The sequence below is a fragment of the Bufo bufo genome, chromosome 11 (assembly GCF_905171765.1).
Source record: "Bufo bufo chromosome 11, aBufBuf1.1, whole genome shotgun sequence".
NCBI classification, from domain to species: domain Eukaryota; kingdom Metazoa; phylum Chordata; class Amphibia; order Anura; family Bufonidae; genus Bufo; species Bufo bufo.
In genome coordinates this window covers 38,636,899-38,660,519 of record NC_053399.1, presented here as the reverse complement: position 1 = coordinate 38,660,519, position 23,621 = coordinate 38,636,899, and the positions used below count along the sequence as shown (strand labels likewise).

The 23,621-nt window shown below is 43.4% G+C and overlaps 1 protein-coding gene across 5 annotated transcripts in view; it reads right to left on the bottom strand.

Moving 5' to 3' along the window:
- The window catches only part of DPF3 (double PHD fingers 3), a 256,142-nt gene that overhangs the window by 137,129 nt on the left and 95,392 nt on the right, over positions 1–23,621 (bottom strand). For all 5 annotated transcript variants that reach the window (XM_040411509.1, XM_040411510.1, XM_040411514.1 and 2 more), the window contains exons 2-3: positions 23,074–23,234; positions 10,551–10,658 (exon numbers count right to left, since the gene is read on the bottom strand). In XM_040411509.1, coding sequence (XP_040267443.1) covers positions 10,551–10,658; positions 23,074–23,234 — 269 coding nt within the window. The remainder of the gene's footprint in view (positions 1–10,550; positions 10,659–23,073; positions 23,235–23,621) is intronic.

Here is a 23,621-nt window from a genome sequence, read left to right as displayed (position 1 = left end):
GGCTTTTTAATTTTCTTTTTGTCTGGACTTTTAACAAAGCACACATACAGTCAGGTCCATAAATATTGGGACATCGACACAATTGTAACATTTTTGGCTCTATACACCACCACAATGGATTTGAAATGAAACAAGATGTGCTTTAACTGCAGACTTTGAGCTTTAATTTCAGGATATTTACACCCAAATCAGGTGAACGGTGCATAAATTACAACAGTTTGCATATGTGCCTCCCACTTGTTAAGGAACCAAAAGTAATGGGACAATTGGCTTCTCAGCTGTTCCATGCCCAGGTGTGTGTTATTCCCTCATTATCCCAATTACAATGAGCAGATAAAAGATCCAGAGTTCATTTCAAGTGTGCTATTTGTATTTGGAATCTGTTGCTGTCAACTCTCAAGATGAGATCCAAAGAGCTGTCACTATCAGTGAAGCAAGCCATCATTAGGCTGAAAAAACAAAGCAAACCCATCAGAGAGATAGCAAAAACATTAGGTGTGGCCAAAACAACTATTTAGAACATTCTTAAAAATGATGGAATGCACCGATGAGCTCAGCAACACCAAAAGACCCGGAAGACCACGGAAAACAACTGTGGTGGATGACCGAAGAATTCTTTCCCTGGTGAAGAAAACACCCTTCACAACAGTTCGCCAGATTAAGAACACTCTCCAGGAGGTAGGTGTATGTGTGTCAAAGTCAACAATCAAGAGAAGACTTCACCAGAGTGAATACAGAGGGTTCACCACAAGATGTAAACCATTGGTGAGCCTCAAAAACAGGAAGGCCAGATTAGAGTTTGCCAAACGACATCTAAAAAAGCCTTCACAGTTCTGGAACAACATCCTATGGACAGATGAGACCAAGATCAACTTGTACCAGAGTGATGGGAAGAGAAGAGTATGGAGAAGGAAAGGAACTGCTCATGATCCTAAGCATACCACCTCATCAGTGAAGCATGATGGTGGTAGTGTCATGGCGTGGGCATGTATGGCCGCCAATGGAACTGGTTCTCTTGTATTTATTGATGATGTGACTGCTGACAAAAGCAGCAGGATGAATTCTGAAGTTTTTCGGGCAATATTATCTGCTCATATTAAGCCAAATGCTTCAGAACTCATTGGTCGGCGCTTCACAGTGCAGATGGACAATGACCCAAAGCATACTGCAAAAGCAACCAAAGAGTTTTTTAAGGGAAAGAAGTGGAATGTTATGCAATGGGCAAGTCAATCACCTGACCTGAATCCGATTGAGCATGCATTTCACTTGCTGAAGACAAAACTAAAGGGAAAATGCCCCAAGAACAAGCAGGAACTGAAGACAGTTGCAGTAGAGGCCTGGCAGAGCATCACCAGGGATGAAACCCAGCGTCTGGTGATGTCTATGCGTTCCAGACTTCAGGCTGTAATTGACTGCAAAGGATTTGCAACCAAGTATTAAAAAGTGAAAGTTTGATTTAGGATTATTATTATGTTCCATTACTTTTGGTTCCTTAACAAGTGGGAGGCACATATGCAAACTGTTGTAATTCCTACACCGTTCACCTGATTTGGATACCACGGACCGTGAACGCCGCCGCTGCCGTGCGCTCCTGCTGTCAGCAGGAATCCAGCCCGGCATACCACGGACCGTTCACAGCCGCGGAACACGGCCGCGTGCATTCGGCCACACTCTGCATGTGTTTTTTTCCTGTGGATTTTTATCCGCAACCTCCACTGTCACATCTAAATAATAATAGCTTAAAGGGTATTCTGGTTGGTTTAGGTTAGGCTATTCGGGCATGCTGGGAGTTGTAGTTTTGCAACAGCTGGAGGGTGGCATGTTGAGCATGCCTGGTTTAGGTTATCAAATTATTAGATTGGTGGGGAAAACTATTAGATCTGGAGATAGCCGAGTTCTATACTCGGCTATCTCTGGACCTCTCATAGTAATGAATAGAGCGGCCACACACATGTGCGACCAACCATTCCGTTCTTTTCAGCGGACTGCAGGGGGTATGGGGCTCGTTCTCGTGATCGGTGGGGGTCCCACCGATCTAATAGTTATCCTCTATCTTGTGGATAGGCAATAACGTAATCTAACCAAAATATCCCTTTAAATTTTATTCTAGAATGATTAAAGGGGTTGTATCATCTCAGACAACTCCTGTAGAGGCATCAAAACTGCACTGAACCCCCCCCCCCACCCCCGCATGCATGCAGAGGTGTAATGTGTTACATAAATGTATTGCACCTGTAAAAACTGCAACCATATCAAAACTGATGCAAAAAAACGCAGGTCTCCCTCACAATCACTAGAACTTTTTTTTCTTTAATACTAGTAATAACACAAATGTGACACAAATTACCGTATCTGTCATTTCATGTGATATTTGCACCACTGAAGCGGTTGTGATTTGGGTGACTACAAAGCTTTGATTCTTTTTTTTTTTCCCTCTCTTCATCCAGACAATGGATGCGTTCAGTCAGGAGTCATCTTTTTGTGATAAATGACAGAAATGCCAATTAGTATGGATGGAGAACATGTTATCTGCATGCAAGCAGCACCACAGAAGGTACTGGCGAACTGAGGAGAGCGCAGACACTTCGCGGGAATTACACTTTCTGCTCCTGAGGCCATTAAGCTGAGAATTACCATGGAAACCGACCCTGGCACACAACTGGCCCTGAGGAATCGCCAGCTCTCGCTATCACAGCTGCCAGTGTCAACACAAAAGGTTGGATGGCGTTTGTATCATTATAGATATCCACACCGTCCGCGAGATATGCAAACAGCCACTTAATATTTATATTTTTCTATATAAACACTGCAAAGAGACGTAAATGTTATGTTCTGCTATACGCCAGCTATCTGCAGAATACGCTTCATCATGAAGAAGCCACTAACCTTTTATTGTAAATGCGGTGTTTGGTATAATATTGTACTATGTGCCACAATAGTGTCACATGTGGCCCGTAGTACATTATTATACCAATATATCACGTTTTTGGCTTATGCATGCATGCTCCAGAATGACCGCTCGATAGTGGCCTCTGGATCAACACTACTAAACCAGGCGCAACGCTTGGTAGGATTGAAGGAGTATTCCAGTTAGAAGAAGTTGTCCTCTATCCACAGGATAGGGGTTAACTATTAGACTGTGGTGGTCCTACTGCTGGGACCCTGTACCCCGTGGAGCTCCCCCTGAAATGGAAGGAGCAGCTGGTTGGAATAGGCACCACCGCTCCGGTCATTTCTTTGGGAGCAGCGGAGATAGTTAAACGCTGCACACGACTATCTCCGGCGCTCTCATAGAAATGAATGGAGCGGCGGCGCACATTCCAACCAGCCGCTCCTTCCATTTCGGGGAGGGGAAGGGGTCCCCCATTCTCCTGATTGCCGGAGGTCCCAGCTGTGGGATAGGGGATAACTTTTTCTAACCGGAATACCCCTTTAAAGCATTTCTTATGTAAATCAAATGCGTTATTCACATGCAATTAAAGTTGTAACTATAATGCAAATTTGTTATTTGGTGCACAAAGTGCCCTTCAGTGCACCTTGGATCTGATGCTCTGTTTCATCTGGTAATTCCCCCTCCACCTTGACTGATAGGTCCAGGAATATCGCCAGGTCCTATAATCCTGCGTCATAGCTTACACTGTCGGCAAGTGTGCAGTACAGTCGTGGCCAAAAGTTTTGAGAATTACATAAATATTGGAAATTGGAAAAGTTGCTGCTTAAGTTTTTATAATAGCAATTTGCATATACTCCAGAATGTTATGAAGAGTGATCAGATGAATTGCATAGTCCTTCTTTGCCATGAAAATTAACTTAATCCCAAAAAAAAAATATCCACTGCATTTCATTGCTGTCATTAAAGGACCTGCTGAGATCATTTCAGTAATCGTCTTGTTAACTCAGGTGAGAATGTTGACGAGCACAAGGCTGGAGATCATTATGTCAGGCTGATTGGGTTTAAATGGCAGACTTGACATGTTAAAAGGAGGGTGATGCTTGAAATCGTTGTTCTTCCATTGTTAACCATGGTGACCTGCAAAGATACGCGCGCAGCCATCATTGCGTTGCATAAAAATGGCTTCACAGGCAAGGATATTGTGGCTACTAAGATTGCACCTCAATCAACAATTTATAGGATCATCAAGAACTTCAAGAAAAGAGGGTCAATTCTTGTTAAGAAGGCTTCAAGGCGTCCAAGAAAGTCCAGCAAGCGCCAGGATCGTCTCCTAAAGAGGATTCAGCTGCGGGATCTGAGTGCCACCAGTGCAGAGCTTGCTCAGGAATGGTAGCAGGCAGGTGTGAGCGCATCTGCACGCACAGTGAGGCGAAGACTTTTGGAAGATGGCCTGGTGTCAAGAAGGCCAGCAAAGAAGCCACTTCTCTAAAAAAAATAAACATCAGGGACAGATTGATCTTCTGCAGAAAGTATGGTGAATGGACTGCTGAGGACTGGGGCAAAGTCATATTCTCCGATGAAGCCTCTTTCCGATTGTTTGTGGCATCTGGAAAAAGGCTTGTCCGGAGAAGAAAAGGTGAGCGCTACCATCAGTCCTGTGTCATGCCAACAGTAAAGCATCCTGAGACCATTCATGTGTGGGGTTGCTTCTCATCCAAGGGAGTGGGCTCACTCACAATTTTGCCCAAAAACACAGCCATGAATAAAGAATGGTACCAAAACACCCTCCAACAGCAACTTCTTCCAACAATCCAACAACAGTTTGGTGAAGAACAATGCATTTTCCAGCACGATGGAGCACCGTGCCATAAGGCAAAAGTGATAACTAAGTGGCTCGGGGACCAAAACGTTGACATTTTGGGTCCATGGCCTGGAAACTCCCCAGATCCTAATCCCATTGAGAACTTGTGGTGGACAAACAAAAACCCACTAATTGTGACAAACTCCAAGAAGTGATTATAAAAGAATGGGTTGCTATCAGTCAGGAATTGGCCCAGACGTTGATTGAGAGCATGCCCAGTCGAATTGCAGAGGTCCTGAAAAAGAAGGGCCAACACTGCAAATACTGACTCTTTGCTTAAGGGTCCATTCACACGTCCGTTGTTTCTTTCCTGATCTGTTCCGTTTTTTGCGGAACAGATCTGGACCAGATCTGGACCCATTTATTTTCAAAGGGTCCTGAAAAAAAACGGACAGCTCAATGTCAGATTTTTTTTCAGGACCCATTGAAAATGAATGGGTCCAGATCTGTTCCGCAGAAAACGGAACAGATCAGGAAAGAAACAACGGACGTGTGAATGGACCCTAAATGTCATGTAATTGTCGGTAAAAGCCTTTGAAACGTATGAAGTGCGTGTAATTATATTTCACTAAATCACAGAAACAACTGAAACAAAGATCTAAAAGCAGTTTAGCAGTAAACTTTGTGAAAACTAATATTTGTGTCATTCTCAAAACTTTTGGCCACAACTGTACAGGTTTCAGCCTCCCCAGCAAGGGGAAAAGTCTGCGAATGGAAGTCGGTTCCATTTTAAAGGGAACCTGTCACCAGGATTTTGTGTATAGAGCTGAGGACATGGGCTGGTAGATGGCCACTAGCACATCTGCAATACCCAGTCCCCATAGCTCTCTGTGCTTTTATTGTGTTAAAAAAACGTTTTGATCCATATGCAAATGACCTGATATGTGTCCTGTGTCCGGAGATGAGTCCAGCGGAAAGGAGCCCAGCACCGCCCCGCGTCCTCCGAATCTCCTCCTTGCTGGCTGACGTCACAGAGCTGGAGCGCCGAAATCTCGCGATGCGCGAGCTAGTGCATGCGCAGTGTCGGCATCATGTTCATTCCCTGTGCTGGCATCAGCACAGGGAACGAACTGCGCATGCGCTAGCTCGCGCATCTCGAGATTTCGGCGCTCCAGCTCTGTGACGTCAGCCAGCAAGGAGGAGATTCGGAGGACGCGGGGCGGTGCTGGGCTCCTTTCCGCTGGACTCATCTCCGGACACAGGACACATATCAGGTCATTTGCATATGGATCAAAACGTTTTTTTTAACACAATGAAAGCACAGAGAGCTGTGGGGACTGGGTATTGCAGATGTGCTAGCGGCCATCTAGCAGCCTATGTCCCCAGCTCTATGCACAAAATCCTGGTGACAGGTTCCCTTTAATGGAGCTTGCAGAAATCCATGTGCTTTTCTGCCCCATTCAAATTAATGAAACAGATTTTCAGTTGTGAAATTTTCTGCCACAAAATCGGCCGCATGTGAAGGTGCCCTTAGCCCCACTGAATAAGCAGAAATCAAAGTATAAACCGTGGATTTCTGCTGTGGATCTTGTAGTAAAATAGTGATAAAAATTTGAGGCACTCAGTCTGGAAGTTTAGCAATTCAAATGTGTTTTTTTACTTAATTTTTCATTTTTCTGCATCATCCATATGCCCGTGATAAATTAAGGAATAACAGATTGTCTCTGACCAGACGTTTCGGTCATGGTGGACCTTCATCAGTGGTCATGTTATCTGTGTATTGGATAAAGGTTTGCCTGGGCGCTGGATGCAGCTTGTAGTAAAATAGGCGTCTGATTTGCTGTATCCCAACATGTGGCCTTAGGTTGGCTGCACACAGTGCGGATTAAGCCTCATTCCAATGTCCGTGTTCAAATCTGTGAGAAGGTGGTCAGTGATGCATCTGTGAAGCTGTCCGTTAAGGATCCGAGTGTCAGTTTTTTGCTGTCCGTGTGCCATCCATGTTTCCCTGACACAGCACAGCTGAAAAATAATTTTCCCAGCATCTCTTCCTAATGATCCGTGAAACACAGATGGCATCCCGTGTTGCATCTGTGTTTTGCACGGACCCATAGACTGTAATGGGCGTGATGGATCAGTGAACACTGACAAAATAGAGCATGCATCCATGCTAAAAACACAAACCCATGGACTGTGCTAAAACACTGATGTGTGAATGAGGTTTTACACGTGGATTTTGTGCAGAGGAACCGCAGCATAATACAGTACCAGCAAACGTATGAGATTAGACAAATTCATGTACATTCTGCTTTTTTATTTTTCCTTAGGTGCAGAAATTGACCTTCTGAGTGGATTTTGAAATCTGCAGCTTGTCAATTGTGTTTTTCTTGTGTGGATTTTGGGGTAAAAATCTGCAATAAAAACTGCATAAAAACCAGACCAAATTGCAATGAATAGTGCAGATTTATATGCATTTTTTGTGCGGTTTTGGTGTGGATTTATCCACCCTTAGGCCTAGTTCACACGAACGTTTTTTTTTGGGAGTGTACGGGCCGTTGTTTTGTGTTCCGTATACGGAACCATTCATTTCAATGGTTCCGCAAAAAAAACGGAATGTACTCCGTATGCATTCTGTTTCCGTATTTCCGTTCCAAGATAGAACATGTCCTATTAGGCTACATTCACACGTCCATGGTGTGTTGCGGGTCCGCAACACACCAGCCCGTCACCCCCATAGAAATGCCTATTCTTGTCCGCAAGCTGCGGACAAGAATAGGACATGCTCTATCTTTTTGCGGAGCTGCGGACTCAAAATCGGGGCCGCGCTCCGCAATTGCGGCTGCAGACAGCACACTGTGTGCTGTCCGCATCCATTCCGTCCCCATAGAGAATGAATGGGTCCACACCCATTCCGCAAAATTGCGGAAAGGATGCGGACCCATTTTGCGGACGTGTGAATGGAGCCTTATTGCCCGCAAATCAAGTTCCGTGGCTCTATTCAAGTCAATGGGTCCGCAAAAAAAAAACTGAACACATACGGAAATGCATCCGTATGTCTTCCGTATCCGTTCCGTTTTTGCTGAACCATCTATTGAAAATTTTATGCCTAGCCCAATTTTTTCTATGTAATTACTGTATACTGTATATGCCATACGGAAAAACGGAACAGAAACGGAAACACAACGGAAACAAAAAACGGAACAACGGATCCGTGAAAAACAGAGCGCAAAACAGTAAAAAAGCCATACGTTTGTGTGAACTAGGCCTTAGGATTCGGAATAAAGATCCCAACAGTTTATCATAGAAGGACAGGGTCTTATATACACACATACCTAATCCTGTCACAACAAGTCCCATCTTTCAGTGTCAGTGATTTCCACATCTGTCCAGAGGAAAGAAACAGACTGCAAAGTTCCATTATAAACATGGATTGTGGAGAAAGTGGGTAGCCGTGCAACTAACAAATTAAAATGGATTTCGCATTGGCACTTTTTCATTTAAGCTGATCGCACAGATGGAGCCAAACACTACTCATTAAGCCCATTAAATACAGCCAGCAACACTGACGTGGCCATAAATCACCCAGATAGCAGACTGTTCAGATCATCTGCACACAATCTACATTTTTACCAGTTTATTGCACCTCCTAATATTATGACCCATTTGGGAGATGATGGAGGACAAAAATCAGCTCACATGTGACAAATTTACAAAATGTTAATGTTTTCTGAATATACAGAATGTGTCTCATTACTGCTGCTCACTGGGCTAGAATTGTTTTAGACACCATTATCTAGATAGAAATAGAGAGTTTACTCTGCAAATATTCATGCTAGACCAATATATTAGTGATGGCAGTGTTATATTACCACATCTGAAGTAAAGAAATGTAGCAAACCCTATAGATGTAGTAGACCTAATGTAAAATATTTTTGCAGTAACAAAGTACACTTGCACCAAAATAAACACTGCAGGGAAATGGCGCGGTCGCGTTCACTGTTCACATTTAGGCCACCTGCACACATTGCGGAATACGTGTGGTTTTTCCACACGGATTTCCATATGGAAAAAAACGCAACGTAGTACAGTACCAGCAAAGTGTATGAGATTACACAAATCTAATGTACACTTTGCGGATTCTTTTCTGTACGGAAATTGACCTGCTGTTGAAATTTCCAAACTAACAGCAAGTGAAAGGTGAGATCTGCAGCAAAACCTCATCACATCCGCACCAAAAACCGCAATTGTGGATATGGTGCAGAAATGCACATAAATCTGCACTGAGATTCATGTGGCTCTTATGCGTGATCACCTGCAGTTGTGTGCAGGCAGCCTTAGGGTGCCTTCACACACGGCAGATTTTGTGGCCGAAAATTCACTTCAATGGGTCTGCAATCCGGAGGGTCTGAGGTATGGAGTGCTTCCGTGGGGTTTCTCTCCGTGCCTCCGCACCACAAAAAAATAGAACATGTACTATTTTTTTGTGTTGCGGATGGCTCACTGACCGTTTCAAGTTAAATGGGTCTGGATCCGTCGCAGCAGCTGCACGGATGGTGTCTGTGCACTGGAGACCGCATGGAAGGCTGAACAACGGGCGTACAAAGGGGGGGGGGGGGGCGCACTGCCCCAGGTTACGGCTCTTAGGGGGTTGCCAGAAGCAATGAGCGCTTCCATCAATACAGATAGGACCTGCAGTCCTGTCACTCACCGATCAGCTCCCACCGCTCCTCCCCTCCTTCAAGCCAGCAGAGCTCTGAATGGTGAAGCAGATCGCGCTGCTGGCCTGTGTGGGGGCGGAGCCTGCAGCCCGGAAATCTGTATAAGCTCCGCCCACACAGTGCTGCAGAGCGATCTGTGCCTGCAGGGAAGAGAGGTATATGAGCTTTAGGAACGGGACAAGGCGAGCAGTTACTGTGTTTTTGTTTTGTTTTGTTTTGTTTTTTTAAATACAGAGGGGGCACAGAGGGCTTTATTACTATGGAGGGGGCACAACGAACATTACTACTATGGAGGGGGCACAGAGGGCATTACTAATGTGGAGGGGGCACAGAGCCAGAGGGCTTTACTACAATGAAGGGGGCACAGTGGACATCATTAGTGTGAAGGGGTACAGTGAGGATTTCTACTATGGAGGGGGTTCAGAGGACATTACTATTAAGGGGGCACAATGGGCATTATTACTGTGAAGGGGCACAGTGGGTATTATTACTATAAATGGGGCATAATGGTGATTATTACTATGAAGAAGACACAATGGGGATTCCCTCTATGACTGTGTAACAGAGATAGCTGTCAATCACTGATAGGACCGCCTCCTTTGACTACCAAGTCCTAAATGAGAATGGCTAAAGTTTTACAGAATCTTTTCCCATAAAACTATACATCAATCTGCTTAACTCTTCCTGCTCTATAACATGCTGCCTTCAGGGCAGAAACCATGTTCAACATGACAGGCTCCCTGTTAGGAAACCATGTGCTTTCTGCAGAAACAACCACATTTAGATAAATGGAAGAGATTTTCAGTCGCAGAAATCAAACGCATGTGAATTCATTCTTAGGGTTAATATGCTGCGTACTTTTCCCTGCAGAACTGTGTGCATTGAATCCACAGCTTTTACAGTAGCAGCAAAGTGTGGATGAGATTTTTTATTTTTTTTAACTCTTATTCACAAACTGCAGAATATTTCCACAACAAAATACACACATAACTTAACCTGCAATGCGGACCTTAAATATGCAGCATGTCAATTTATGCTGTGGATTTCACCCTTTCCAATGCAGAGGGTTAAAGTGGCAAATCCATCTATTTTGTGCAACAAAATCTGTCTGTGTGAACGTACACTAATATTCACCCACCTGCTTTTATCTCCAGGAGTCTTAACCTTGGATCTTCAGGATGATGCAAACGTCTCTTCTTTCTCCAACATCGAGCAGGATATGTGTACAACTGTCCCGGAGCCACACCTGTGTACAAACATATAAAAAAATATTAAGTTATCGCTCAATATGAAGTAGATTTGCTAGTACTGCGCTGTATTATTTATGGGAAGACCACACAAAACAACTGTGGTCAACCAAGTGGCAAGGGAGACGGAGCAAAAAAACAAGCGGAAAGAAACAAGCATTTAATAGCTGAACTAATTTTTGCAGTACTACTGCATGTCAGCCCGGTTTACAGCCACAGTGTGTTACCCTTAGGCCGGGTTCACACGAACGTGTGTGACCCGTGCCTGTGCAGCGGCCCGCAAATAGCGGGCCGTAATGCACGATCGCCGGCCGTAGGTCAGCTGCATCGGATCGCGGACCCATTCACTTTAATGGGTCCGCGATCCGGCCGTTCCGCTAAAAGATAGGACTTGTTCTATCTTTTAGCGGAACGGAAGTACGGGACGTAACCCCACGGAGGCACTCCGTAGTGCTTCCGAGGGGTCCCGTCCCGTGCGGCCGTTCCGCGATTCCGGATTAGCGGACCCATTGAAGTGAATGGGTCCGCATCCGTGATGCGGAATTCACACGGAACTGTGGCCGTGTATTGCGGCCCGCGATTTGCGGGCCGCAATACGGCCACGGATCACACACGTTCGTGTGAACTTTTACTCAAACATATAACTTCTCAGTTGTAGGCACAACTGACAACACAAGTTTTCAGATCAGGATAGCTCAGCGAGGATCATGCAGACATAAGGATTATTGATATTGTCATCCAAATGTCTATGCAGACCACAGTCATTTGAATAATCTCTATAGCTATGTACAGACCTGAATGCCTTTTCTCATAAAGAGAGCATACATAAAAAAAAAAAAACATTTGTCATTATACCCGATCGTGACTGTATTATTGTACCTGCCGTAAAATGTTAACGGTCTATTATGGTAGATGTTACACTTTCTGAAGCTGCAAATTTGCATTGGTGAGCGTATATTACTACAGACCTAACAGTTCATCACTAATGACCATTAGGGTCCCTGCAAACATGAAATTTGGCTCTGGCATTTTTTAACCTGTTCTAACACCAGAATAAGCTTTTTATTTTTTGGCACTTGTGTCTTTTCAGGCAGTTTTTGGACACAATGAAAAAAACGGCAAAAGCTCCAAAATGCTGCATTTATAAAAAAAAAAGAAAAATGAATTTAAGAGACAAAAAAATTACACCTATTTAAAAAAAACACCAGGAGTAAAAACGTTTGTGTGGCCCGCATTTCATGTTTTCCATAGACTTTCCATAGACATCTGAAGCTGTGTTTAAAATGCCACTAAAAAACTACATGTGAACGCTCCCTAAGGGAGCATTCACACGACCGTGTTTTTCTTCCGCGTCCGTTCCGCAATTTTTGCGGACAATGCACGGACCCATTCATTTTTATGGGTCTGCAAAAATTGCGGAATGCCTTTCATTATCATCCGTGTGCTGTCCGTTCCGTGTGTCCGTTGCTTTTATTTTAGAACATGTCCTATACTTGGCCGCAAATTGCGGTCCGTGGCCCCATAGAAAGTCATTGGGGCCGTAAAAAACGGATAGCACACGGAAATGCATCCGTATGTCATCCGTTTTTTGCGGACCCCTGGACTGAAAACATTCTAGGAAACCCCATTTCAGTCCCATTTCAGTTTTTTGCGGACCGTGAAAAACAGATGACACACGGAAGCACCACGTCCGTATTATACGGACATACGGAACGGAAACGGAAAGATAACTGAAGACATACGGAACACACGGATCCGTGATTTGCGGACCGCAAAACCAACACAGTCGTGTGAATGCTCCCTAACACTGTTTGAATGGTTGCTCTTTAGGCTGGGTTCAGACCTGAGCGTATTTGATATGCGCGTTTGTGTCGCGCGTTTTTGTCCATAGTCAACGCACGTATTACGCGCGTTTGTGTGATTAACAGCAGTGTCCTATGGCTGCAAACGCGCGACAAAACGCCCCAAAGAAGCTCAAGAACTTGTTTGAGCGTAGGGCGTTTTTCCGCGCGTTCAAACGCGCTGTAAATCACTCAAGTGAGAACCAGGGCCATAGGGAAGCATTGGTTTTCATGTGTTGAGCGTTTTACAGCGCGTTTGAACGCGCTGTAAAACGCTCAAGTGTGAACCCAGCCTTAGGGTGCGGTCCAGCTGAAAGATTCACCCGTGAATTACTGCTGTCAGGCCACACCTGTGCTTGCAGGCAACCGAACATCTATAAATCAGATCACATGCAGATATTTAAATTACGATTAGAACTTTTTTAACACTAGAATTTAGGTACCCATCTTCTGTATCTTTTCTAGTCTTTGCTAAATAAGCTTTTATTCATCATAATGGAGGTGTATAATGAAAATAGTGCATCTTTTTGCTATGATGAATAAAAAGTTTCATTATAAGAAATTATTATTTGTAAAATTAGCAAACCTTACATGCACAAATTTAAATAAACCCCTCAAGGACCAATTTCTATTTTCTTCACGGTTTATTTCCTTCTTGCCTTCCAAGAACAATAAAGTTTTTACTTTTTAGTTTAAATAGCTATTTAAAGAACAACTTGCACTTTCTAATGACACTATTTAATAATCCATACAATATGTAGAGAAACTGGAATAAAATTATAAATGGGACAGAATTAGGGCATTGTTTTATGGGTTTCGTATTTATGGCATTCACTGGTCATTACAAATTTCACATTTCCTTTAGGGCTTGTTCACACGATCCGCATTTGCGGATCCGCAATACACGGGCACCGTTCCGTGTGCATTCCGCATCACGAATGTGAATCCGGAGATGCGGAACGGAGCACTACGTAGTGCTTTCTGGGGTTCCGTTCCGTGCTTCCGCACCGCAAAAAGATAGATAATGCTCTATCTTTTTGCGGAACGGAGGAATTGGGGACCCATTCAAGTGAATGGGTCCACAATCCCCATGCGGCTGGGCCACGGTCGGTGCCTGTGCAATGCGGACCGCAATTTGCGGTCCACAGCACGGGCTTCACACGTTCGTGTGAACGAGCCCTTATTCTGTGGGTCAGTACAATGTTACATTTTTATGTTTTAATGCTTTAAAAAAAATAATTCAAAAATTTGTTCGCTTATTTTGACAACTTTTTTTATAATTCTGTCACAGATATGTTATAAGGGCAAATTTTTTGGGATGTGATCTGTATTTCTTAAACATACTGGGGCAGATTTACTAAGTCTCACACTTTGCAGTCTGTAAGAATGAAGCATGGACCTTCATAAATTTGGAGTCTTTTAAATCATGCACCAGATTTTGTCTAGGTGTCAAAAATTCTGTCTGTGCACCAAAAAAATAAAAATAAAAACATGTCAAATCTAAGGTTATGCCACCTATAAAGTGGTGTAGTTTTCCACTTTCCACGTGCTACATTGTGAATAACTTCGCCTAATCAGAGGCTGTACATTTTAATGCTGTACGGAGTTAATGCTGTACAGTGTTAATCTGAAGCTTCGCTCATCACAAGTTTACATATGACTTTTTGATCACTGGCGATTCAGCCATTTAGAATTTTTTTCTGTTACAACCATCACCAAATGGGATAAATACTTTTATATTTTGAGTAATTTGTGGGCTTATTTTTATATTAAAAAAATGGGGAAAGGGGCGATTTATCATTTTGAATCTTTAGGGGGGATTTTTTTAAACTTTTTTTTTACTTTATTTTCAGTCACCCTAAGGGACTTGAACATGGGATCATTGGATTAGGTTTACCATAAACTACAAACGTTTACTGCCGTCTATTATAAAATTTCTGTGTTCCGATTAATAACCCTTTCCGGATCAAAAGGTCATTAATGGTGTTGTCCAGTTTTGTAATATTGATGACCTATCCTCAGTATAGGTCATCAATATCAGATCAGCAGGGGTCCGACTACCGACACCACCGCCGATCAGCTGTGACTTAGAGCTGCCGCAGATTTCTATTTAGGCGCATGAACTGCCGGAGGATGGACCAGATTTATGACGTAGCCTGTGCCTTGTCAAACATTAGGGGCATCCTCTGGCAGCGTTGGGGATATCATAGACCCATGTAAAAGGGCGGTCTATGATAGATCTCCTCCACTGCGTTTTCCCACTAGTGTTTTCTTTATGTCTTTTTTCCCCTATAGAGACAATGATGTAAAAAAAAACAAAAAAACTGCATTCTGAGTTTTCTTCATAAGAAGCCAAAAAGACAAACATGGCATCTAATAACAAATACACCAGCAAAAAAACAAAAACAAAACAAAACAAAAAAACAAAAACAAACATTGTGTTTGAGATTTCCCATACACCTTCAGATTACATTTTATAACAAAAAACGCAGGTGCAAAAAAACACCATGAAAACTGTAAGGCCCCTTTCACACGAGCGAGTTTTCCGCGCGGATGCGTTGTGGGAGGTGAACGCATTGCATCCGCACGGAATCCTGACCCATTCATTTCTATGGGGCTGTTCACATGAGCGGTGATTTTCACGCATCACTTGTGCGTTGCGTGAAAATCGCAGAATGCTCCTCTTTGTGCGTTTTTCACGTAACGCAAGCCCCATAGAAATGAATGGGGTTGCGTGAAAATCGCAAGCATCCGCAAGCAAGTGCGGATGCGGTGCGATTTTCACGCACGGTTGCTAGGAGACGATCGGGATGGAGACCCGATCATTATTATTTTCCCTTATAACATGGTTATAAGGGAAAATAATAGCATTCAGAATACAGAATGCAAAGTAAAATAGGGCTGGAGGGGTTAAAAAAAAAATATAAAAAAAATTTAACTCACCTTAATCCACTTGCTCGCGTAGCCCGGCTTCTCCTTGTGTCTCCTTTGTTGAATAGGACCTGTGGTGAGCATTAAATACAGTTACAGGACCTTTGATGACGTCACTCCGGTCATCACATGGTACGTCACATGATCTTTTACCATGGTGATGAATCATGTGATGACCGGAGTGACGTCATCAAAGGTCCTTTACCCAGGTCCTAAAGAAAGAATACAGAAGGAGATGCCGGCTGCGCTATCAAGTGGACTAAGGTGAGTTAAAAAAAAATTTACATTTTTTTTAACCCCTCAATCGCGGGTGTTCCCGCAACGCACCCGCACATTTTCCCGCAACGCCCGTGTGAAAGAGGCCTAAAAGTGCACAAAAATGCCACCTAAAACCTAAATATACAGATTGCATTCCTGAAGAGGTGAATCTTTTATCTATAGTCAGCTTCAAGAAAATCAGACTATGCAATGCTTATCCAATAACCCTGTTAATGGAAAAGTGTGATCACTTGTCATTTTTAAAATAAACTACACAAATTCGTCTATAGCAATTAAAAATGTTTTTTAAAGACCCTTTGACATTTATAAGGGTTTTATTTATTTATTTATTTTACTTTTTTTTCCCTTCCTATATAGAAGAATGTAAAAGTTACCAAGTAGTTTGGTGATCATATACAAAGTTCAAGGCTGGAGGATACTTTCACTTATACAGGTCATGGAACGTAGGGCCCTTTTACGCAGGCCAACAGAGCAGTCAATGATTGGGAATTAGGGATGTTTATTCCCGATCACTGCCCAGTTGTTAGCAGCATTTACATTAAAGAAGGATCAGTGATGTGTGGGGCTGAATGAATGTTACAGCGATTGCTTACCCCCATACAGTTCCCTTGTTTGTCAACAGAACAACTGAAATTGAAAATATCGGTTCCCAGTCTTTAAAGGATAACTGTTACATTTAGACCCTAATTTAAATTTTCATATATGTAGTTACTAATAACATGATATTCCAGAATCAGTTACTATTAGACTGATTTACCCCATATTTAATAAGATTCAGCCCTTAGCAACCAGTCTGCATAAAACTGCAATTTCACTATTCAGTTAAAATGGCCGCCACTGCCCTCACCCTGAGGCTAATCCCGCCTGCCCTCACTAGCCAGTAACCATAGCCCCCCAAAAGTGTCAGTAACCAGAGCCCTTCCCCCCTAAAGGGTTAATCTCCTGCAGTACAAAGGGGTCCTCTTACCACATGTTGCTTTCATTTATACACTGAGCAGATGGCAGATCTCCCTTCCCTGGTCTGTGCTGCTTCAACTCTGCCTTCTCCAGCTCTGCTGAGTGAGGGAGCGTCTGCCAAGCGAAGGGACAGGGAGAAGTGCACACAGCCCAGGCACTGTTATCAGATGCTGGGGAGGACCTGGCTTTAATCATTTACTTACAGTCCCTGGCTGTCAGTAATGTGACCTTGCACGCAGCCTGCACACTGCGTCCTCCGTCCTTCAACAGATAGACGGACCATGCCTAGCAACCCTATTTTAAGCACAGGTAAAAGTAGGCAGTACAGGGAACAAAAATGTGGAATTAAGGGGTAATTGAATACACAGTAAAAATTGAAATAGGGCCACCAAGGTGATATTAATCACCACAATCCAATACTCAAAAAATAAAATAAAAATACGACAGTTATCCTCTAAGTGTCATTGATCCCTTTGCCACCCACACCTCCCCTGGCTCACTCTCCACATTCTCTCGTTCCAGCTGTCACCACTCACCTAACCCAAATCTTAAATCTCTCTCTTTCTCTTGGTATCTTCCCCTCTTCTTTCAAACATTCTGTCATAACCCCATTATTTTAAAAAAACTTCTCTCGACCCATCCTGCACCTAACTACAGGCTTGTCTCTAATCTCCTGGAGCGTCTGGTCTACTCTCACCTCATCCCCTATCTCTCACCTCCTGACAGAAAAATGCAATGGTGACCACTCTTTACTAATTGATTACTCCTTGATCTATCTGCTGCTTTTGACACTGTAGACCAGGGCTGGCCAACCTGAGGCTCTCCAGCTGTTGTAAAACTACAATTTCCACCATGCCCTGCTGTAGGCTGATAGCTGTAGGCAGTCTTTGCATGCTGGGAGTTGTAGTTTTTCAACAGCTGGAGAGCCGCAGGTTGGCCATCCCTGCTGTAGACCATCTACTCCTCACCATGCTCAAATCTATCGGCCTTACGGACACCATTCGTTCTTGGTTTTCTTCCTCTCTGGCCACTCTTGTAGTGTATCATTCTCTGGCTCTACCTCCCCTCCTCTCCTTCTTGCGGTTTGGGTTCAGTCCTTGATCCTCTCCTCTTTCTCTCTACACAGCTCCCTATTGGACAGACTATCAGCAGATTTGGTTTCCAGTACCATCTCTATGCCGACGACACCCAACTATATACCTCTTCCTGTGACATTACCCTTGATGTACTACAGTCCACCAGTGACTGTCTGTCTGCCGTCTATAACATTATGTCCTCTCTCTATCTGAAAAGAAATCTTTCAAAAATTGAACTAAAAAATCCTGCCTCCCCTCCAGCGCCCCCAGACTCTCCCCTCATCAATCTCTCCTGAATGCAGCAGCCAAGTTCATCTATCTGTCTAACCACTACTCTGATGCCTCTGCCCTGTGCCAGTCATTGCACTGGTTGCCCATACAGTACAGGATTCAATTTAAACTGGTCATTCTCACCCACAAAGCCCTCCGCTGTGCTGCACCCTCCCACATCTCCTCCCTCATCTGTCACCTATCCTATCTGTGCCCTCCGTTCAGCTAATGACTTACAAACATCTACCGTAATCCAAACCTCTCACTCGTCTCCAAGACTTCTCCCGAGCTGCCCCAGTTCTCTGGAATGCCCTACCCAAGCAATTAGGTTAATCCATAACATCCACAGTTTTAAGCGCTCCGTAAAACACATCTTTTTAGGTTAGCCTATTGCATCCCCTGATCTAACCCTTCTCCATTCAACCCCCTTCAGAATTATTCCTCTGAACCTGACCTATCAGTGTCCACCACACCCTATGCAGTTAGAAGCACTACAGATATCGGCTGGTGACTGGCTCATGCAGCCTTATATCTACTCCCCCACTGTGTAAAGATGGCCGGACCACTGTATGAAATAAGCACTTTTTACCTACTGTGTCACCCCCATCTTCTCATAGATTGTAAGCTCTTGTGGACAGGGCCCTTATTCCTCTTGTTTTAATTGTTGACCTGTTTGCTGCTATGTTATTATTTAGGACTCTGTTTGTACTTGAACACCCTGATTGTAGTGCACAGCGGAATATGTTGGCGCTATATAAACAAAGATTATTATTACTACAACTGTCCGTTTCCGATGCCAAGGCTAATGCTGAGCTGATCAGCTGATCTACAGGGGTGCAGGGTGTGGGACCCCGCTGGTCAGTTTTTTTCATTACACCACATGAATTCACAGACTTTTTAGTTTGTGTGTGTTTGTATGAAGTGTGTGAATTTAGATTAAGTGACTTCAGATTAAGGGACTTTAGTGGGGGACTGCAGTAAATAATTTTCTTATCACTGCATTATATTGTATTTTTCTCTTTTTTTGTGTAATCCCTATTTAGTATGTGTTCCATTATTGACAACGCAGACCAGTGCACATCTTGTCTAATGTATGCAGTCCTGGAACAGCCGTTTGAGGGTGCATCTCTTTGTTCAAAATGTGAGCAAATTGCCCGTTTGGAATCGCACATCAACCGGGCAAGTTTCCACACTGAGAGGCGTTGACAATTTGGAAAAGAGTTTGCTGCTCACTGAGCAAGCACTCTATGGGGTAGATGAGGGGGAGGGTGGTAGCGAGGAGGCTGAGGAAAGTGAGGTAGCTAGCTGGATAACAGTTAGTAAGCACGGTAGAGGGAAGAGTGCCAGGGAGGCTAGCCCTTATCTGACACACCCCAACAAGTTTGCAAGGTTGGCAGATGAGGGGGGGGATGTCAGATCAGGGAGAGCAGTGCTGCAGCCGGACACTTCCTCTGCCAGTCAGGGGACCAGGAGAGCAGGGCAGGGCAGACAGGTGCTGGTAGTGAGAGACTCAATTATTAGGGGTACAGATAGTGCGATCTGTCACAAAGGCCAGGATCGCCAAACAGTGTGCGGTCTTCCTGGCGCTAGAGTTCGACACATCGCGGATCGGGTTGACAGATTACTGGGAGGGGCTGGAGGAGATCCAGCGGTCATGGTCCATATTGGAACCAATGACAAAGTTAGAGGTAGGTGGAGCATCCTTAAAAATTCTTTTAGGGATTTAGGTCAAAAGCTTACTGCAAGGACCACAAAGGGAGTATATTCCGAAATACTACCTGTACCACGAGCCACACAAAAAAGGCAGCGGGAGATTAGGGAAATTAACAAGTGGCTCAAAAACTGGTGTAGGAAGGAGGGGTTTGGGTTCCTGGAGAAATGGGCCGACTTCTCTCTCGGCTACAGGCTCTATCGTAGGGATGGGCTGCACCTCAATGGGGAAGGGGCATCTGTGTTGGGGGAGAAGATGGCTAGAAGGTTGGAGGAGTGTTTAAACTATGGACTGGGGGGGGGGAGGGAAATTACATTATAGGAGGGGAAGATAGTGCAGATAGAGACCTTGGGCAAGGTAGTGGGACTGGGGAGGAATGGAAGGAGGGACTAGAACAGTTCAGAAGGAAAGGTGTAGGGTAAAAAATATACATAAACCTCTTAAATGTATGTATACTAATGCTAGAAGCCTGACTAATAAAACTGGGGAACTGGAATTAGTGATGTGTGAGGAGGACTATGACATAGTGGGAATAACTGAGACATGGCTGGATGATAGCTATGACTGGGCAGTTAACGTACAGGGTTACAGTCTGTTTAGAAAGGATTGCCAAAACCGGAGAGGGGGAGGGGTCAGCCTTTATGTTAAGTCCTGTCTAAAGCCCACACTCGGGGAAGATATAAGTGAGGGAGCTGAACATGTGGAGTCACTGTGGGTAGAAATACATGGAGGCAAAAACAATAATAAAATACTAATAGGAGTTTATTATAAACCACCTAATATACCAGAGTCCACAGAAAATCTACTACTAAATGAGATAGATGAGGCGGCAGATCATAATGAGGTGGTTATTATGGGGGACTTCAACTACCCAGATATAGACTGGGAAACTGAAACCTGTACATCTCATAAAGGAAACAGGTTCTTGGCAATAACCAAAGACAATTACCTTTCCCAACTGGTTCAGGACCCGACTAGAGGGACGGCCATACTGGACTTAGTATTAACAAATAGACCTGACAGAACGACAGATGTGCAGGTTGGGGGACACCTGGGAAATAGTGACCATAAAGTAATAACCTTCCAATTGTCATTCAAAAGAGTGTTTCTTCAGGAAGGAACAAAAATACCAATCTTCAAAAAAGCTAAATTTAGCCAACTAAAAAGAGGCAATAGGCCTAACTAAGTCCTCAAAAATAAAAATACAGCCACAAAATGGGATATTTTTAAAAGCATCCTAACATCTAATTGTGAGAGGTACATACTTTATGGGGAATAAAAGGTTAAGGAACAAGAAGAAACCAGTGTGGATAAATAGAACTGTAAAGAAAGCAATAAATGACAAAAAGAAAGCATTTAAAATCACTAAAACAGGAGGGTAGCGAGGAAGCACTGAAAAACTATAAGGAAAAAAATAGAATATGTAAAAAAAACAAATAAAATCGGCCAAACTAGAGACCAAGAGATTAATTGCCAAAGAGAGCAAAACTAACCCTAAAATGTTCTTCAATTATATAAATGGCAAAAAGTATAAATCTGAAGGTGTCGCCCCTTTACAGAGTAATGAGGGGGGAGTTGCAGAGAGCGACGAGGAGAAAGCGAGAAAGCAAAGTTATAAAATATTTTTTTCTCCACTGTATTCACTGAGGAAAATAAACTGTCAGATGAAATGCAGAATGTAAAAGTAAATTCCCCATTAAAAGGGCCCTGTCTGACCCTGGAAGTACAGCGGCGTCCTAAAAAGATGGCATACACCCTGTATCCTAAGAGAATTAAGTAATGTAAAAGCCAGACCCTTATTTCTGATATTTAAGGACTCTATACTGACAGGGAATATTACACAGGATTGGCGCGTAGCAAATGTGGTGCCAATATTCAAAAAGGGTCCAAAAACAGAGCCCGGAAACTATAGGCCGGTAAGTTTAACATCTGTTGTGGGTAAACAGTTTGAAGGTTTTCTAAGAGATGCTATCTTGGAGTAGCTCAATGAAAATAAGCAAATAACGCCATATCAGCATGGCTTCATGAAGGATCGGTCATGTCAAACTAAATCAGTTTCTATGAGGAGGTAAGTTCTAGACTTGACAGCGGCTAATCAATGGATGTCGTATATCTGGATTTCTCCAAAGCATTTGTATGTGGGTAAGTAACTGGCTCAATTATAGAAAACAGAGGGTGGTTATTAATGGTACACACTCAGATTGGGTCACTGTCACTAGTGGAGTACCTCAGGGGTCAGTATTGGCCCTATTCTCCAATATATTTATTAATGATCTTGTAGAAGGCTTGCACAGTAAAATATCAATTTTTGCAGTTGACACTAAACTGTGTAAAGTAATTAGCACGGAAGAGGACAGTATACTGCTACAGAGGGATCTGGATAGATTGGAGGTTTGGGCAGATAAGAGGCAGATGAGGTTTAACACTGACAAATGTAAGGTTATGCACATGGGAAGGAATAATGCAAGTCACCCGAACATACTAAAAGGTAAAACACTGGGTAACACTGACATGGAAAAGGACCTAGGAATTTTAGTGAACAGCCAACTAAACTGTAAAAACCAGTGTCAGGCAGCTGTTGCCAAGGCCAATAAGATAATGGGTTGCATCAAAAGGGGCATAGATGCCCGTGATGAGAACATAGTCCTACCACTTTACAAATCACTAGTCAGACCACACATGGAGTACTGTGTACAGTTCTGGTCTCCTGTGAACAAGGCAGACATAGCAGAGCTGGAAAGGGTCCAGAGGAGGGCAACTAAGGTAATAACTGGAATGGGGCAACTACAGTACCCTGAAAGATTATCAAAATTAGGGTTATTCACTTTAGAAAAAAAAAGACGACTGAGGGGAGATCTAATTACTATGTATAAATATATCAGGGGTCAGTACAGAGATCTCTCCCATCATCAATGTATCTCCAGGACTGTGACGAGGGGACATCCTCTGCGTCTGGAGGAAAGAAGGTTTGTACACAAACATAAAAGATTCTTTACGGTAAGAGCAGTGAGACTATGGAACTCTCTGCCTGAGGAGGTGGTGATGGTGACTTCACTAAAAGAGTTCAAGAGGGGCCTGGATGTATTTCTGGAGTGTAATAATATTACAGGCTATAGCTACTAGAGAGGGGTCGTTGATCCAGGGGTTATCTGCCTGAATGGAATCGGGAAGGAATTCCCCCCCCCCCCCCCCTTCCTTAAGTGGGGAAAATTGGCTTCTACCTCACAGGTTTTATATTTTGCCTTCCTCTGGATCAACTTGCAGGATAACAGGCCGAACTGGATGGACAAATGTCTTTTTTCGGCCTTATATACTATGTTACTATGTTTGCATTTTTGATGACCGATACCTGGTCCTCTGTGCCTTTTCTCCATCCAGATGTAGCAGTTGTTCTGGGCTACACCAGTCTGTGAGTCAAGAAAAGGGAGGCGAACACTGCGTTCAGCACATAGCCTTGAGTTGTAGTTGCGACAGTGCTCAATCGCTTCTTTGTAGAACTGATCCCCAAGTCTGCAAAGAAAACCATTACAACACTGGGTAAGTATCTAACATATATATACTGTTAGGAACACACATAGGAATAATATTCATATACAAGTGTGTATACATTGTGTCAAGTAAAATATAAATGGGTTGCCCGTGTTATATTAAACTTTGCCCCAAGCTAAAACATTGTATAAAATAAAAAATAATCATATACTTTTCCCCTGTGCTGTTTTCTTCAGCACACCTCTCATCCTCTTACCATTATGTGTATACGTTGCAATGTCCTTTTGTGACTGCTGCAGCCTATCACTGGCCTCAGCAGTCCTGTTCTGTATACCATACAGTCCATTGATAAAGAAACAAGACTACCTCAATACAGAAGAAGAACATGTGATAGCAAAGTATTGAAAC